Here is a 19,053-nt window from a genome sequence, read left to right on the forward strand (position 1 = left end):
CCCTTGGATTCTCCTTAATTCTATTTGCCAAAGCTATGTCATGTCCCCTTTTTTCCCTCCTGATTTCCCTCTTAAGTATATCCTACTTCCTTTATACTCTTCAAAGGATTCACTCGATCTATCCTGTCTATACCTGACACGTTTCCTTCTTTTTCTTAACCAAACCGTCAATTTCTATAGACATCCAGAATTCCCTATACCTACCAGCCTTCCCTTTCACCCTGACAGGAATATACTTTCTCTGGATTCTTGTTATCTCATTTCTGAAGGCTTCCCATTTTCCAGCCGTCCCTTTACCTGCGAACATCTGCCTCCAACCAGCTTTCGAAAGTTCTTGCCTGATACCGTCAAAATTGGCCTTTCTCCGATTTAGAACTTCAATTTTTAGATCTGGTCTATCCTTTTCCATCACTATTTTGAAATGAATAGAATTATGGTCGGTGGCCCCAAAGTGCTCCCCCACTGACACCTCAGTCACCTGCCCTGCCTTATTTCCCAAGAGTAGGTCAAGTTTTGCACCTTCTCGAGTAGGTACATCCACATACTGAATCAGAAAATTGTCTTGTGCGCACTTAAGAAATTCCTCTCCATCTAAATCTTTAACACTATGGCAGTCCCAGTCTATGTTTGGAAAGTTACAGTCCCCTACCATAACCACACTATTATTCTTACAGATAGCGGAGATCTCCTTACAAGTTTGTTTCTCAATTTCCCTCTGACTATTAGAGGGTCTATAATACAATCCCAATAAGGTGATCATCCCTTTCTTATCTCAGTTCTACCAAATAACTTCCCTGGATATATTTCCGTGAATATCCTCCCTCAGAACAGCTGTCATACTATCCCTTATCAAAAATGCCACTCCCCCTCCTCTCTTGCCTTCCTTTCTACCCTTCCTCTAGCATTTGTATCCTGGAACATTAAGCTGCCAGTCCTGCCCATCCCTGAGCCATTTTTCTGTAATTGCTATGATATCCCAGTCCCGTGTTCCTAACCATGCCCTGAGTTCATCTGCCTTCCCCGTTAGGCCCCTTACATTGAAATAAATGCAGTTTAATTTATTAGTCCTACCTTGTCCCTGCCTGCCCTGACGGTTTGACTCACTTCTGTTCTCAAATGTACCCGTCTCAGATCGAACTCTTTCCTCACTAACTCCCTGGGTCCCACCTTACTTGTTTAAATCCTCCCAAGCAGTTCTATCAAATTTCCCTGCCAGTATATTAGTCCCTTTCCAATTTAGGTGCAATCCGTCCTTCTTGTACAGGTCACTTCTACTCCAAAAAAGAGATTCCAATGATCCAAAAATGTGAATCCTTCTCCCATACACGAGCTCCTCAGCCATGCATTCATCTGCTCTATCCTCCTATTCCTGCCCTCACAAGCTTGTAGATATTACTACCCTTGAGGACATCCTTTTTAAGTTTCTTGTGGAGCATCAAGTATCCTTGAATATTGACTTCCCAGTCTTATTCACCCTGCAACTACATCTCCATAATATCTAATAAGTCACATTCATTTACTTATATTTGTGCCATCAATTCAGCCATCATGTTTCAAATGCTTTGTGCATTCAGATAAAGAACCTTGACTTTTTAAACTTTATTTCATGGATTTTAATTTCTGCATAAATTCTCTACCCTTCCTCACACTTTGATTATCATTTGCCTTTTTACTACCTTCCACTTCTGCTTTCATTTTTCGTTTTGATTTTTTTAAAAATTCCGTTCAATTGAACCTCTCCATTAATTATTTTAAGACCCTACCTTCAGCTCTATTTATATGCATCATCAGGACATTGATGCCAGCCTGGTTTAAGTAGAGCCTGTCCCAACAGAACAGCTCTTTCTTTCCCAAGTATCGGTGCTAATCCCCAATGAATCGGAATCGGAAATCATTTCTCCCACACTAATCCTTGAGCCATGCAGTTACCTCTCTAATCTTGTTTACCTCACGGCGATTTGATTAGATTACATTACAGTGTGGAAACAGGCCCTTCGGCCCAACAAGTCCACACCGACCCGCCGAAGCGCAACCCACCCATACCCCTACATTTACCCATTATCTAACACTACGGGCAATTTAGCATGGCCAATTCATCTGGCCTGCACATCTTTGGATTGTGGGAGGAAACCGGAGCACCCGGAGGAAACCCACGCAGACACGGGGAGAATGTGCAAACTCCACAAGTCAGTCGCCTGAGGCGGGAATTGAACCCGGGTCTCAGGCGCTGTGAGGCAGCAGTGCTAACCACTGTGCCACCGTGCCTGTGGATCAAGTAGCAATTCTGAGATTGTGTTTCTGCTTTTTAATTTAGCCCAGAGCCTCTCATAATCCATCATTAGAACTTCTTTCCTAGTTCTCCAATGTCATTGTTACCTACATAGACCATAACAACTGGAGCTTTCCTCTCCACTCAAAGTTCCACACCACCCCAGAAGAGATATCAATAACCCTGGGCACAAAAACTCATCAATCACCGACCCGTTTTCCTGTGCTGTCATACTCAGCTTCGCAAGTTAAAAACAAGTTGGGAGGAAATCTCTGTTGAAAATGTGTTGCTTGAACAGCGCAGCAGGTCAGGCAGCATCCAGGGAACAGGAGAATCAACGTTTCGGGCATAAGCCCTTCTTCAGGAATGAGGAATGAGGGCTTATGCCTGAAACGTCGATTCTCCTGTTCCCTGGATGCTGCCTGACCTGCTGCGCTTTTCCAGCAACACATTTTCAGCTCTGATCTCCAGCATCTGCAGACTTCACTTTCTCCTCAAGGAAATCTCTGTTGCCAGTTTTCATCTCTTGCTTTCCTCACTGCCTTTCTTATGCAGGTCCATTCTTTTCTATATGAAGCTGCCTGCTCCACTCTCTACAGGGCTGCTTTTGATGTTGCTGTCTCCACTCTGTCCTGTTCTTCAAAGCTACTGTGTCCAGGCTGTCTCATACTGTTCTTCTCTCATGTTGTTTCAAGAGCTGCTTTCCCCACTCTCAAACTATTTCAAAAGTTATTGTCCTCTCTCTTTCCTGCTCTTTAAAAAGCTATTATCCCCATTCACTCCCGCTCTTTATGAAGCTGCTGTCTTTGCTCTTTCCCACAGTCCTTTGTAGCTGCAGTCTCCTCTCTCTCTAGCGATGTTTCAGAAGCTGCTATCCTCAAATTCTTTTCAGTTGTTAATGAAGCTGCAAACATTGCTTTCTCTCCCACTTTTCCAGAACCTGCTGTTCCCATGCTCTCTCTAACACTGTTCAGAAACTGCTATCCCTGTCCTTTTGTGCTGTTTCAGGAGCTGCTTTCCCTGAGCTCTCTCTTGTCTTTTATGAAGCTGCTGTCCTTGCTTTCTAGCATTGTTTGAGAAGTTACTGCCTTCATACTCTCTCTCACTCCTTACAAAGCTGCCGTTCCTGCTGTATCTCACACTATTGCATAAGCTGCTATTCCCGCTCTCTCCTGAGCAGCTTCATAGGAAAGTCCAGTTCACATGAAAAGTAAATAGCCCTTAAATAATCAGAAGAATGTGTTACATACAAAATGAAATAAAATTAGAATATGCTCCCATTTGCTAATTCAATTTTTCTTGAATAGTTGCTCACCTTGTAGTGGAATAAGAAAATCCCAAAGAAGATGCTGTAGAGGTCTGCAGTTAGGATCGCAAGATTGACTGAGGTGGCGTTGCTGACCTTAATCACAAGTGGCAGGAAGCTATACCATCCAAACATGCAAACAGCAAAGGCAGTGAACAATAATACTGGCAGGAAAAGAATAAAATATGTTTATCAAAATATGTTTATCTCAGATCATGAAATTGTCAATCATGTTTTTAAGTAGTCAGACTAGATGCAATCTTTTAAGAGGTTTAAAATGGCATCATTCCCTACTTATGCATTTTTTGCATTTTAAAACAACTATCAATTGGTTCTCTTATCAGCAGACTTATGTACGCATCACAATTTCTATCAATGTCTTCAAATGATGCTATTTCATAGATTAATTTGCATATTTTAATAGTCTTTATGTTAGAATATTGCTGGCTTTGATGGAAATGTACAAAATACTTCAGTGCCAATTTTTACTCCAAATTAGAAATTTAGCTGTGATGTTAGACTATTAGTGGTCAGAACATCTTGCTATGAATTTCCAATATTCATTGTCAACAGTCAAGGCCAGCAGACAACATTTACCATTGCTTTGTATTACATTTCCAATGTAAAACACCGTCTTTTGGTTGTTAGTATTGATTTTACAGTTTTTGTCCCCTTGCTGCTTCACCAAAAGAAATATTGAGATCAATCAATGCATTATTACTTTCAAGGTAGACTGAACAAACACTTGCTGGGACACATTTTGATGCAAACTAATAAGTTGTTTCATTTTGCCATAAAGGCAGATCTAGTTCAACTCGATAAATTCAATCGATGCAACTTATCTTCTACATTATAGTTTCTTGCCTTGAAGATTTTTCCTTTTAAAAACCTGTCTGGCTTTGTTTCTTTATTCAAAGCCAAAAGCAGCTTGCCAAACACTTTCAAAACAGTGTGTGAATCAATAAATGTAGGGTGTTAGTTATTAATGAGACAAGTTATCAAATTGATAATTGTCAACATTCTGCTAACAGGGAATGTGCCACATCAGGAATCTAAATGTTATTTCTCAAATGCAACAGTCATTTTCTTGAAATAAGTGACAATTGTTTTGAGAATATTTATCACAGGCAAGTGACAATTATCTGATAATAGGAAAAAGTGATAAAGAACTTGCCTTCTCTTTAATTCTGGTTCAAGAAGCAATTCTGTGCTATCAACTGAGACAGCTAATCCTATGAAATCTGTCCTGTGTATATTATAAAATGAACTCCAAACTTAAAATCATGGTTCAAGACAGTATTTTGTCTATTCAATCTGTCTAATGACCAGAGAAATTCTGCACAGAACAGTGATGGAATGATCGAATCATTGGAAGGGAAATATCCTTAACTTGATGACTTCTAAAACACATGATAGCCATGGTTGTAATCATATTTGCTACTGAGAGTACTGGTTGAAGCAAAGCTGCTTGGGGTCAGTTAGCTGAACAGCTGGTTTGTGGTATAGAGTGATGACAGCAGCACAGGTTCAATTCTTGCACCAGCTGAGGTGACCATGAAGGACTCAATCTTTCCCCTCACTTCAAGCATGGTGACCCTCAGGTTAAACCACTACCTGTTGTCTCTCTCTCTCTCTCTAATGTCACAACAGTCCAAATATCTTCTTGAACCAAGTACAACTTTATTTTCACCTTTTACCTGGAGCCGTCAACAAAAAATATTTTTTTATATGAGGCAGGTAGGAAAGTAACAGTGGCTCTTAACATGTGACTGCCACAGTTGTTAAGATACTATCACACTGTCAATAAAACATTTGAAACATCCCAATGCAATTCCAATCCAAGTATCCCATCCCAGATACTCAATACCCTGATCAATAAAAGCAAGCATACCAAACTTCTTCACCACCCTGTCTACCTGCGACTCCACCTTCAAGGAACTATAAACCTGCACCCCAAGGTCTCTTTGTTCAGCAACACACCCACGCCTCTAACGTTATGTGTATAAGTTCTGCCCTGATTTGCCTTGCCAAAATGCAACGTCTCACATTTATCTAAATTAAACTCCATCTGCTGCTCCTCAGCCCATCTGATCAGGGTCTTTTGTACTCTGAGATAATCTTCTTCATCACCCACCAATTTTGGTATCATCTGCAAACTTACTAGCCATTCCTCCTATATTCACATCCACATCATTTATATAAATGACAAAAAGTAGTGAACCCAGCACAGATCCTTGCGACATACTGCTGGTTACACAACCCTAGTCCAAAAACCAACCCTCCATCACCACCTTCCTATCTTTCAGGCAGTTTTGTATCCAAATGACTAGCTCTCCCTGGATTCCATGTGATCTAACCTTGCTAACCAGTCTACCATGCAGAACCTTGTCAAACATCCACCATTCTGCCTTCATTAGTCTTCTTGTAGCTTCTTAAAAAGATTCCATCAAGTTAGTGAGATAAATTTCCCACACACAAAGCCATGTTGACTATCTCTAATCAGTCCTTGCTTTTCCAAATACATATAAATCTTGTCCATCAGAATCCACTGCAACAAATTCCCCACCATCGACATCAGGCTCACCAGCCTATAGTTACCTTGCTTTTCCTTAAGACATTTCTTAAATAATGGCTCCAAGTACCCACCCTCCACTTCTGGCACATCACTTGTGGCTATTGATGATAGAAATATCTCAGCAAGGGACCTCACAATCACTTCTCTAGCTTCTCACAAAATTCTCGGATACTCCTGATCGAGTCCCAATGACTTATCTACCTTTATGCATTTTAACACGTCCAGCACCTCCTCCTCTGTAATAATGGACAACTTCAAAGTTATTTCTATTTGTTTCTCCAAGTTCTCTAGCTTCCATATCCTTATCCACTGTAAATACAGATGTGAAATACTCATTTAGTATCTCAACTATCTCCTGCAGATCCACACATAGACAGCCTTACTGTTCTTTTAAGGGACCCTATTGTTTCCCTGTTACTCTTATGCCCTTAATGTATTGTAGAATCGGTTTGGATTCCCCTTAACCCTATTTGCCAAAGCTAACTCATGTCTCTTATTTGTCCTCATGATTTCCCTCTTAACTATACTCCTACTGCCTTTATTCTCTTCTTGGGGTTCACTCAATTTCTGCTGTATATACCTGACAAATGCTTCCTTCCTATTCTTGACTAAAATCTCAATTTTTCTGGTCATCCAGCATTCCCTACACGTACCAATCTTGCCCTTCACACTAACAGTTACACACTTGCCTATGGACTCTCGTTATCACATTTTTGAAGGCATCTCATTTTCAACAGCCTCTCCCAGTCAACGTTTGAAACTTCTTGCCTACTACCATCAAAATTGGCCTTATTCCAATTCAGAGCAATAACCCTTTTATAGATCAGGTCTATCCTTTTCCATAACTATTTTAAAATTAATATAATTATGATCATTGGTCCCAAAGTGACACCTCAATCACTTGTCCTTTTTTATTTCCCTAGATGTGGGAAAAAATCTGCCACCCTGCCTACCCACAGCATGGCCACAAGGAACACAGGAAATCAACCCTGTCCAAACGTTACAAGAAACACCCAGAAAGCCTCAACTTTGACCAAACAGGCTGGCAAAAGAAACCAGTCATGACCATAGTCACTCGCAGAGAATACACTTCCCAAGACAAACTAACAATAAGCTTTTTGAACCCGATCAACGCAGCTATCTCAAAGCCCTCAGGGCAGTCTCACGCTCCAGTGATACCGAAGCCACACAAGGGACAGGTCAGGCAGAGGCACCAGAATACCTTGCTCACAGGAGAGAAACAATGGAAACATCTTACTGCCAAGGAAAGGGATATTTTCACCTACCCTCAAAGAGAGCTGGAATTCTCCTGATCCCATTAAAGACTGATTGATGCTGCCAGGATGCCATATAGTAACCACGTTCAGGATATTCCTCTGATAACTGCTTTGCAATTACTACCATTGTAACTAGATTACTTGATTATCAATACCATTGTATTTTTCCTATTTTCAATTAGTATCATTGTACAATATTCCTTTCTGTATTGTCGATATCTTGGAACATTCCGCTGCCAATCCTGCCCTTCCCTGAGCCACGTTTCTGTAATAGTTATGATATCCCATTTTCTCAACCATGCCCTAAGTTCATCTGCTTTACCTGTCAGGCATCCAACATTGAAATAAATGCAAAAAAACTAGCTTGATTCTCTGCTCAGGGAAGAGAACCCTTGGTCTAACTGTAAAGACTGTCAGTTCTGTGTCAGCCTAGTCAATTTCTCTTCCAGCGATATCGCTTGTAATAAACAGCTTGTCAATTTCACCTGATCTGGCTTGTGTGATCTCTGCTTATTGAGCTAATTTCTCTGACACTAGAGAAGTTCAAGTTTTGCTCCTTCTCAAGTAGGTACATCTACATACTGAACAAGAAAATATTCTTGTACACTCTTAATAAATTCCTCTCCATCCAAGCCCTTAACATCAATCCCAGTCTGTGTTGGAAAGTTAAAATTACAACCTTATCATTCTAATAGATACCTGAGATCTCCTTACAAATTTTTTTCTCAATTTCCCACTGGTTATTGGGAGTCTATAGTACAATCCCAATAAGGTGATCACCTATTTCTTATTTCTCAGTTCCACCCAAATCACTTCACTGAATGACCTCCAAGGAATATAGGGAGTAATTCAGATATTACTAACTTCAAGGGCCTAGTTTTTTTTACCTGCCAAATTTCCTACACTATCTGTTCAGAACCTTGTCCTTTCTCTTCCTATGCTTTTGGTACCAATATGTGCAAAGACCGCCTGCTGGTCACTCTTCCCTTTGGGAATATTCTGGACCTTTTCTGAAACATCCCTGACCCTGGCACAAGGGAGGTAACACATCGTTCTGATGTCACACTATCAGCTGCAGAAATATCTATTTGTGCCCCCGATTAGAGAGTCCCCGATCACTATCAATCACTTGGAACCTGACATACCCCTCATTATAGTCACCTCATTATAGGTACCAGAAACTTCGCTGACTGTTATATTCCCTTAGCTGACTGTGTTATATGATGGATGAGTCCATCATCCTCTACATCTGCTTCATTCTCGATCATAATGTTTTCACCTTTGACAACCAGTTCGTCAACCAGACACGCAGATCAGCCATGGAGACCAAATTCATACCCCAGTATGCCAACATTTTCATGCAAAAGACTTCTTCTCTGTACAGGACCTCCAACCAATACTATATACACCAGATATATCGATGACATTTTCTTCCTCTGAACTCATGGTGAGTTACTGAAAACAACTACACAGTGATAACAACAAGTTTCATCCCACCATCAAACTCACCATAGACTACTCTTTAGTATCTATCGCATTCTTGGATACATGCATCTCCATCAAGGATGGGTACCTCAGCACCTCACTCTACCGCAAACCCACGGATAACTTCACGATGCTACACTTCTCTAGCTTCCACCAGCAACATTAAAACAGCCATACCCTATGGACAAGCCCTGAACAGGATCTGTTCAGATGAGGAGGAACATAACAGACGCTTGGAAGTACTCAAGCATGCTCTCATGAGAAAGGGTACGATGCTCAACTCATCAATGCCAGTTCCAACATGCCACAGCGAGAAATCGTAATGACCTCCTCAGGAGACAGACACGGGCTACAACCAATAAGGTACCCTTTGTTGTCCAGTACTTCCTGGGAGCTGCAAAACCACGCCATGTTCTTCACAGCCTGCAACATATTATCAATGAGGATGAGCGCCTTGCCAAGACCTTCCCCACTCTTCAATTTCTCGCCTTTAAACAACCACCAAACCTCAAACAGATCATTGTTCGTAGCAGAGTGCCCGGCTTTCAGAACAATACCATACACCCTATCACAGCAGGCACTGCAAGGCGTGTTAGAGTGTCAACACGGGTACCACCATTATTCATGGGGACACCATCCAGCATGTATGCAGTAGGTATTCATGTGACTCAGCCAATGTTGTCTACCTCATACGCTGCAGACAAGGATGCCCTGAGGTATGGTACATTGGTGAGACCGAGCAGAGGCTACAGCAATGGATGAATGGACACTGCACAACAATCACCAGGCAGGAGTGTTCCCTCCCAGTCGGGGAACACTTCAGCAATCCAGGACATTCGACCTTGAGCCTTCAGGTAACTGTCCTCCAAGGTGGACTTCAGGACAGGCAACTACGCAAAATGGCCAAGCAGATGCTGATAGCCAATTTCACTACCCGGGGGAATGGCCTCAACCAGGACCTTGGGTTCATGTCATACTACAGGTGACCTCACTACACAATACACTGTCTCTCTCACACACACACGCAAACACACACATACAGACGCTCTCTCATATACAAGCTCTCATATGCTCACACACACTCCCCCCACATGCAGTCTTTCACAGACTTATACACCATTACACTCACACACAGACACACACTCACTCACAGACACTCTCACCCCAACACACACACACACCCACACACGCACACATTCACTTGGTCTCCCCTGCATGCATACACACACACATACATAAGTTTATTGGGTGAATTTGTATTTGCAGAATTACATTTTATTTTGCTCAGAAACTGCATAAATCAATGTAAAATTCGGTCACTCCTACTTCAGAAATAGAAGCAGTCTGACCTAACATTGGGACACAGACAGACTTTAAATTCACACATTCAATGCACGGAGCTGAGATGACACCTATTGTTAAAGCTATCTTGAGAAAGTAACTTTAAAAAAGTTCTGGGATTTACATATGAAGGAACTAAAACTAACATGGTCATTCTAAAAATTGACAGGCATAAGCTAAATTTATTTAATAGTACATTCCATGACACTGCAATCCTGTTGCTATAAAGTCTACATCTTATGATTCTACTCCAAAACCATTTGATGAAGGAGCAGCGTTCCGAAAGCTAGTGCTTCCAAATAAACCTGTTGCACTCTAACCTGGTGTTGTGTGATTTTTAACTTTGTCCACCCCAGTCCAAATCAATACATTTTATAAAACAGCAGACTGGCTTGAGATGGAGATACTCACAGGAGACTCCTGCATGACCTTCCCAACTATCCTAATTTTTCTAGAGGTAACCCATCTCAAGGACTGTATCTTCTTTTTTACCTTTCTGAAACTGCCATTCATCACCCCCCCACCCCCGGTCCCTGTAAATTCCTCTTTGCCTCTAACTGTTGCTTCAACCAAGCTGTGCTATCCAATAGTATTTGCATTGAAAACACACTTCCTCCAGACATAATCATCAGCAACATTGAAATTCTCCTAATCTCCCTCATCCAACAGGGAGAGCACATCACTTTAGTAAAGGCCATCTCTTCACCTTAATCTACAGATCTAGAAAATAGCACAGACTTACTGCTCTGAAAACACTGTTCTAGGATAACTTAGTCCCCATGTTTTATATTTTTAACTAATAAAGAATTTAGTAAAACATAAAAACAACCCTCACCCTACCCCCCCCCCCCCCAGTATAGATTTACAAAAAAAAATTAACATTTGTAAGTTTTATAAGACTTTAAAACAAAAACTTACCTGCTGACACTCCCAGTTGTGAGTAGTTCCAATAATCAGGTCTCTCCAAGGTTGTCTGTGTAATTTTACTGGTTTTTGTTTGGTCTGAACTCAGAGTTCCAGAGATGCTGCACTTTCATAGTCAGTCAGCTGTGAAAGTTCACTGCTTAGATTTTTTTGATGAGCCGTCCTCCCACGTGCTCTTTCCCACATGCTCTCGCCCACGTGCTCTCTCTCTCTTTCCTCTCACTTAAAGCATCATTGTTTTTGATTTCTTTTTAAGTTCCAAAAGCAAAGCAAAAACTTATAAAAAGCATAATTACTGCTCCAATAAATTGAGGAAATCAGCTCCAGCACCGATAACACCTCAAAAAATGATAATTCTTACAGATAAGGTGACCTCTTGGCCCGGGCACACTCTGCTAACTCAGGACAAAAGCTTTTCTTGGTGGGAAAAGTATTGAAGCCGAAAATTAAATAAATGCAGAGTAGACTTCCCCTTAAACTTTTGTGCAGCTCAGACTGTACGGATGTGAGGACAAGTATCAAGAACTCTGATGTTTCTTGTCAACAAATTCGTTGTGTAAGCTTCTATTATCTCCTCTAAGCGTGAAATATCTGAAGGCTACCTTTGGACCTATGTGCTGTTCTTTGCTCATACCATCCATAAACAACATCATGTGCATGTTGGTGATGCCCAGCGCTACCTCATCCCAACCTCTCTCAAACCATCCACTGTCTCTGATTTACCATCCCGTTAAATGACCATCCAAGAAATTTCCTCCAATGAATCATCGGAAAAGCCATTGTCCTTGCTCATTATCCTTTGGCACCTGTTCACGGTTTCCATCCCTGGTAACTGTCTGAAGCTGAGGCAGACCTTTTACAACCTGGCCAAGGCATTTAACCCCAAGATGAGCCTTAGACCCACACATCATCAAGTCTGCCTACTTTCACCTCTGCTATACTATTCAACTCTGATACCTGATGCACCTGCTCAAACTTGTGATCATTCAAGTATCAACCATCCAAGTCTTAACTTGTACCAAGTCTTCTATTAAAATATTTGTTTTCAAATTCCTACATGGAATCTCCCCTTCCTATCTCTGCAAATTACCTCCAGCTCCACATTTCTGAGTTACCACACATTTACAATTTTAATCATTCCAATTTTGTTTTCAACTGCCTTAAGCTTTAGACTTCTCTCCTGAGTCTTCTCCAACCTTCTAATTTTAGGATCCTTCTTAAAACATACATCTTTGACCAAACACTTGGTCATCTATCCTGATATCTCCTTCTGTGGCTGAATGCTAAAAAAAACATCATTTTGCTAAATGCCTTGAGACATTTAGCTATGTTAAGGGAACTACACAAATGCAAATTGTTGTTCTTGAAGAGATGCTTACCAACTTGCCAGCTCCAATTAATGTTTGTGATTGCATGACGTTCCAGAATACTTCTATAATACAAGAAAATGAAAACCATGATCTAATAATAATAAATACTAAGCACATAAGGTCATTTACAACTTTTTCTCATGAAACAATCCTTTATTCCAGTCTCTTTTCTCTCCCATATGTTTTTAATAGATCATCCCTATTGATTTTTATTCCATAAACAGTAACAGCGGTGCCATATAACTCCATGTCTGATATCACATATCAGACATGCAGTTATATGGCATTATTCAACTACCTACAATATTCAGAATTGTTTTCAATAACACAATTAAATAACCCAAAACTAACTCAGTAGAATAAACTTGAATGACCTCCACTCTCACTTAGGCTGTATTTAATATAAAATGTGAAGATATAAGATAGTAGGCAAATTTAAGGGATTTGTTGTTATGACTTATGATGTTAATCACTCATACTGTTCTCCATTGCTCAATAAATGTCTGATATTTCACTGGCTATTACATAGCAAGTAAATTACAAGCACATTGAAATATTGTAATAATATTTATATATTTTCATTGTTTATGCTAACTGTCACAACTAAGTCAATAGTAAGAGTGACATTCATAATTAACATGAGCAACTCTCAGAGTCAGATTCATACAGAGCCTTTGGTCCATCTCTTCCATGCCGACCATGTTTCCTAAACTAAACTAGTCCCATTTTCCTGTGCTTAGCCATATTCTTCTAAACCCTTCCTATTCATGTACCTATCCAAATGTCATTTAAGTGTTCTGTGACCGAATCTGTGCCCACTTCCTCTGGCAGTTCATTCCACATATGAATCACTTGTGTGTAAAGATTGCTCCTCAGATCTCAAATTTTTCCCCTTTCACCTTAAAACTATGCCCTCTAGTTTTGAATTCCCCTACCCGAGGGAAAAGGCCTTTGCTATTCACCTTATCTATGCCCCTCTGATTTTGTAAACCTCTATAAGGTCACCCCATAACCTGCTGTGCTCCAGGAAAAGAAGTCCCAGCCTAACCAGCTTCTCCTTTAACTCAAACTCTCCAGTGTCGGTAACATCCTTTTAAATCTGTTATGCACCCTTTCCAATGTAATATTATCATTACCAATCCAATCAACAATATTGAGTTGGACTTATTTTTCAGATCACTAAGTTGCTCCTTAAGGTTAGTTCTTGACCAGGACTTTTAAAAATTATTAGTAAACTTCCTTGAATTGAAATAAATTTATTTTGGCTCAGTCTGACACATGGATAGTTTGCTGAACAGTGATTCATAACTTGTTATGCATTACAAGATCCCAGAATTCTCCTTAGGAAACAAGCTCTATCTTAATGATAAATGATGAACAAATGTTGAATACTACATGATAACAAAATATTTAACTTATGGCATCCCTGCAGAAGGCATCCTATAATGAAATCAAAACATATTTTTAATTGATTATATTTTGTTTTCATTTAATCTGTTGCTGGTCAAATAAGTTTAAACATTTAGCAAGACTGTCATGGGAGCCACTTTTTAACCTTCCATATGGAAAATATTGATCAAAACGAAGCTAAACATGAGCTAAAATGGTGCCAATGAGCACTGCTTTCTATTGTACCGATAACATTAAAGCACAGTTTAAATTAGACACAATTTAGAAAAAACAATGCCATTCCTTACAGTTGTATACCACTAAAGAAGGTTGCAAATAAGCCAAGCATTCCCAGGAACTCCTCACGGCTAAAGTTTTTCACAACAAATTCTTCACACACATTAGAAACTCCATAAAGTGCAGCACCACCCAGGACCAGAAAGTCTCCCAGCAACTTATTGCTACCTATTTGAGAAAAAAACAAAATCCATTTCACAACAAAAAAAAAATCGTAGTACATTTTATAACAATTATTCCTTATTTGAGTAACGAAAATGTCTAAAAGCAAGTTGTTGAATATTTGGAAACTAATTGAGCCATGGTCAGTCAAACAACATTTTTAAAAAGTAGCTGATCTACATTCTGTTAAGTAGTAGTATTGAGGCTTATAGAGACACTCATTGCACTACCAGAGCGACTGGAAAGGAAACTAATGTTTCTAGATTGTGGGAGGGAAATTCATGATAAAAATAAAGATACGTTAACTCTGCATGGACTGCACCTGATTTCCCAAATGGTCATTTTAGGCCCTGTTTCTTATATTACAATCAAATGAAAAGTGTAGCATTGACAGCTTCCATCAGAGATCAGAGCTGGAAATGTGTTGCTGGAAAAGCGCAGCAGGTCAGGCAGTATCCAGGGAACAGGAGAATCGACGTTTCGGGCATAAGCCCTTCTTCAGGAGGGCTTATGCCCGAAACGTCGATTCTCCTGTTCCCTGGATGCTGCCTGATCTGCTGCGCTTTTCCAGCAACACATTTCCAGCTTCCATCAGAGGCTAACAACTCAATTTCTCAACAACTAAAAATAGTTTGAGATATTTTCTAGACCACCTGTTCATAGATGTTATTACACATTTCTGAAGCAGGTGTGATACAAAGCCAGGTCCCCTGGCTCAGAGCTAGGGGCATTATCACTGCATTACAAGTTCTATTTTGTCCCTAATACTCCCATAACCTTTTTAATTTGAATAGTCTACCAGCTTGGATGAAGTCTAATTCTTTTATAGAGTCATACAAACCCTTCGGTCCAATCAGTCCATGCCAAAAATAATCCAAACTAAACAAGTCCATACCCATATCCCTCCATTTCCTATTCACGTACAAATCCAAATGTCTTTTAAACATTGTAATTGTGCCCCCATCCACCATCTTATCGGGAAGTTCATCCCACATATGAACCTCCCTCTCTGTGTAAAAAATTTGCCCCCATGTCTTTTTAAAATCTCTCTCCTCTCCAATTAAAAATGCGCCCCCTAGTGCTCAAATCCACCATCTTCAGGAAAAAGATACCTATCATTAACCCTATCTCTACCCCTCATTATTTTATAACTTTCTATATGGTCACCTCTTAACCTCCTACGTACCCCCACGAAAAATGTCCCAGCCTTTCTTTATAACTCAAACCTTCCATTCCTGGCAACATTCTGATAAAGTTCTTCTGAACCCTCTCCGGCTTAATAATATCCTTCCTACAACTGGGCAATCAGAACTGGACATGGTATTCTAGAAAAGGCCTCACCATGTCTGTACAATCTCAACATGACTTCTCAACTCCTATACTCAGGACTTCAATCAAAACCCCATGTGTTTTTCTAAATTAGCAAGCCTGAACTCTCTTAAGTTAGATATCAATTAGAGTCTTCTCATTGATATATTTGAACAAGGCGGCTGATTGGAAGAATGGTTCCAAAGATATCAACATTGATCTCTGCAGCCCTGGTTAATAACACCTGCAAGATTTAAAAACAGAGCTAAACTCAATTCAGATATGGCCAAAATCATGAGATAGTAGAAGCAAATATTGATACTTTAAACTAAGCTTTAAATACCTGGCTGGATCACAGTAATCTCGTAGTGTAATCCTATTAGATTGTTCAAGGTAATTGATGGAAACTCTATGCTACATAACATTTCCAGCATAGACTAGAAAGAACTGAAGGAGGATGTCTGATCACATGCCAGGCCAGATAGGGCACTGCAATGACTTTTAAGATGTCACATGCATTCGAAGAAGCTATAATCACCTAAATCCTAGAGGCAACCCTAGAACTATGTTTTTTTGCATAGGTGCACAATGCAATGCCTGAGACATTGTCCTCTACACTACTGCAACTATCATGGTTGGAATTGTTCAGAATTCTTCCCTGCAATGTTAAAAATAAACCATTTGGATAAAGTGATGAAAAACATTTCCTAGGCTATAAATTTATATGTGTTTATTGTAGCTTAACAGCATATGATCTATGCCTCCTCCATCATATTCTAGTGCTTTTGTTACTAATTTCCCTGTTCAAGTACTTAACGTTCAATTGAATTAAGGTGGCCCTGTATCTCTTTGTGTTGGTCTTGAGAGAATGTTTAAAATGGTTCCTGCAAAGGTTTAATTGGTAGCACTAGCTTTCGGAGTGCCGCTATTTCATCAGGTCGCCTTTTTTTTAGATTAGATTACTTACAGTGTGGAAACTGGCCCTTCGGCCCAACAAGTCCACACCGACCCGCCAAAGCGCAACCCACCCAGACCCATTCCTCTACATTTACCCCTGCACCTAACACCATGAGCAATTTAGCATGGCCAATTCACCTGACCTGCACTTTTTTGGACTGTGGGAGGAAACCGGAGCACCCGGAGGAAACCCACGCAGACACGGGGAGAATGTGCAAACTCCACACAGTCAGTCGCCTGAGGCGGGAATTGAACCCGGGTCTCAGGCGCTGTGAGGCAGCAGTGCTAACCACTGTGCTACCGTGCCGCCCTTGTTGGACTATAACCTGGTGATGTGTGATTTTTAACTTTGTACACCCTAGTTCCAACACCAGCATCTCCAAATCATGACTGTGTCTTAGCAGTCATTAGCATTCATACGTGATGCAGTCTATAGCAAGTAACTCCCTTGAGCAGAAGGCCTTTTGTTCCTGAAATGTTTGCTACAGCTGTAGAATTCTACAGTGAAGCCATGCTGTAGGTGGTCTGCAATTGCAAAGGGCAACATTCATTGACCCCTTACATTGTAATGCTCTTGCCAGGATGCTTTGTGTGAAGGGACAAACACCTCAGACATCTGAACAGGTCACTTGTCAGGGCTTTTACCAGCACTCAGTCACTTTGCACTTATTTGGACACTCATAGAATCTCTGCCTTACCAATTTGTACATAAAACATAGAAAAGTACAACACAGTACAGGCCCTTCCACTCTCGATGTTGTGCCAACCTCTTATTCTAAGATCAGACTAGCCTACATATCCTTCATTGCACTATCTTCCACATGCCTATCCAAGAGTCACTGAAATATCACTCATCTTTCTGACTCTACTACCACTGCTGGCAGTGCATTCCTTTGACGTAACAGCCCTGTCTACTTCAATCAACATTAACCTGCCCAAGGAAACATTGACTACACTATTAGATGACTGAAAGACACATACACCAAACACCACTAACTTCATCAACAAGGAGAATATCATCAAGTTAGTGGACCTATGCCTTATCACCCACTTCACCTTCAACAACAAAACATATAGACAAACCAACGGAACACCCATGGGATCTCTGATATCAGGGTTCTTAGCAGAGGCAGTAATGCAGAGACTTGAGCAACCAGCTCTGCCAGCCATCCAACCCAAACTCTGGATCCGCTAGATGACACCTTTGTCATCATTAAATGAAGCAAGTTAGAGGAAGCCTTCAAAACCATCAATAATATCCTTACTGGCATAAAATTCACTAAAGAGGAGGAAAACAACAACAACAAACCGCCATTCCTAGATGTCACAGTAGGACGAACAGCCAATGGGGAACTTCAAACCAGCGTCTACAGAAAAATTACACATGCGGACCAAATATTGAACTACAGAAGTTATCATCCCAACACTCACAAATGAAGCTGCATCAGAACATTATTTCAACACGTCAACACACACTGCAGCACAGAGGAACTATGCAGAGCAGTGGAAAATCACCTATACCGTGTATTCAAAGAGAATGGGTACCCAATGAACACAGTCCGCCGACTTCTCGGCAATAAACCCGAACAAGCAGACAAAATGCATCCAGAAACCCTAGCATCTCTCCCCTACATCAAAGACATCTCAGAAATGACTGCCAGACTACTCAGACCCCTTGGCATCGTGGTAGCCCACAAACCCACCAACACACTAAAACAGCAGCTAATGAACTTGAAAGACCCTATACAATGAGCAAAACTAGTGTCATTTATAAAATACCATGCAAGGACTGTAACAAACACCACATTGGACAAAAAGGCAGAAAACTAGCCACCAGGATACATGAACACCAACTAGCCACAAAAAGACATGACCCTCTCTCACTAGTATCCTTACATACGGATGAGGAAGGACACTACTTCGACTGGGACAACACATCCATCCGAGGACAAGCCAAACAGGCATGCATGAGAATTCCTAGAAGCGTGGCATTCCAAACGGAACTCTATCAACAAACACATCGAGTTCGACCCCATCTACCACCCCCTGAGAAAAAGAATAGGAAGTGACTTCATCATAGGAAATAACATCACCACAGGAAATGACATCACCAACCCAAAGAAACCCAAACATATAAATAGAAAGCAGGAATTTTCAGCATTGCTTCACCTGAGGCCCACTGAATCTGTTACCTAGTAACGAAAAGTCTGGAAATGAATCTTCCAGCTCAACGAGCAAACCTACATCCAAAAGCCTTACATCATCTTGTACACCTCTACCAAGTCACCTTCTTTGCTCCAATGAGAAAAGCCCTAGCTTCCTCAAGCTTTCTTCATAAGACATGCCGTCCAGAGCAGGCAGTGTCCTCAGTGTCTAAAGCGTCCACATCTTTC

General features: G+C 40.7%; 1 protein-coding gene across 1 annotated transcript in view; it reads right to left on the bottom strand.

Annotated features, from left to right (window-relative positions):
* The window catches only part of LOC122550704 (solute carrier family 35 member F2-like), a 65,563-nt gene that overhangs the window by 14,709 nt on the left and 31,801 nt on the right, over positions 1-19,053 (bottom strand). The window contains exons 5-7 of the mRNA XM_043691839.1: positions 14,245-14,401; positions 12,557-12,609; positions 3,585-3,739 (exon numbers count right to left, since the gene is read on the bottom strand). Of these exons, the coding sequence (XP_043547774.1) occupies positions 3,585-3,739; positions 12,557-12,609; positions 14,245-14,401 (365 nt within the window). The remainder of the gene's footprint in view (positions 1-3,584; positions 3,740-12,556; positions 12,610-14,244; positions 14,402-19,053) is intronic.

The sequence above is a fragment of the Chiloscyllium plagiosum genome, chromosome 6 (genome assembly GCF_004010195.1).
Source record: "Chiloscyllium plagiosum isolate BGI_BamShark_2017 chromosome 6, ASM401019v2, whole genome shotgun sequence".
Lineage (NCBI taxonomy): Eukaryota > Metazoa > Chordata > Chondrichthyes > Orectolobiformes > Hemiscylliidae > Chiloscyllium > Chiloscyllium plagiosum.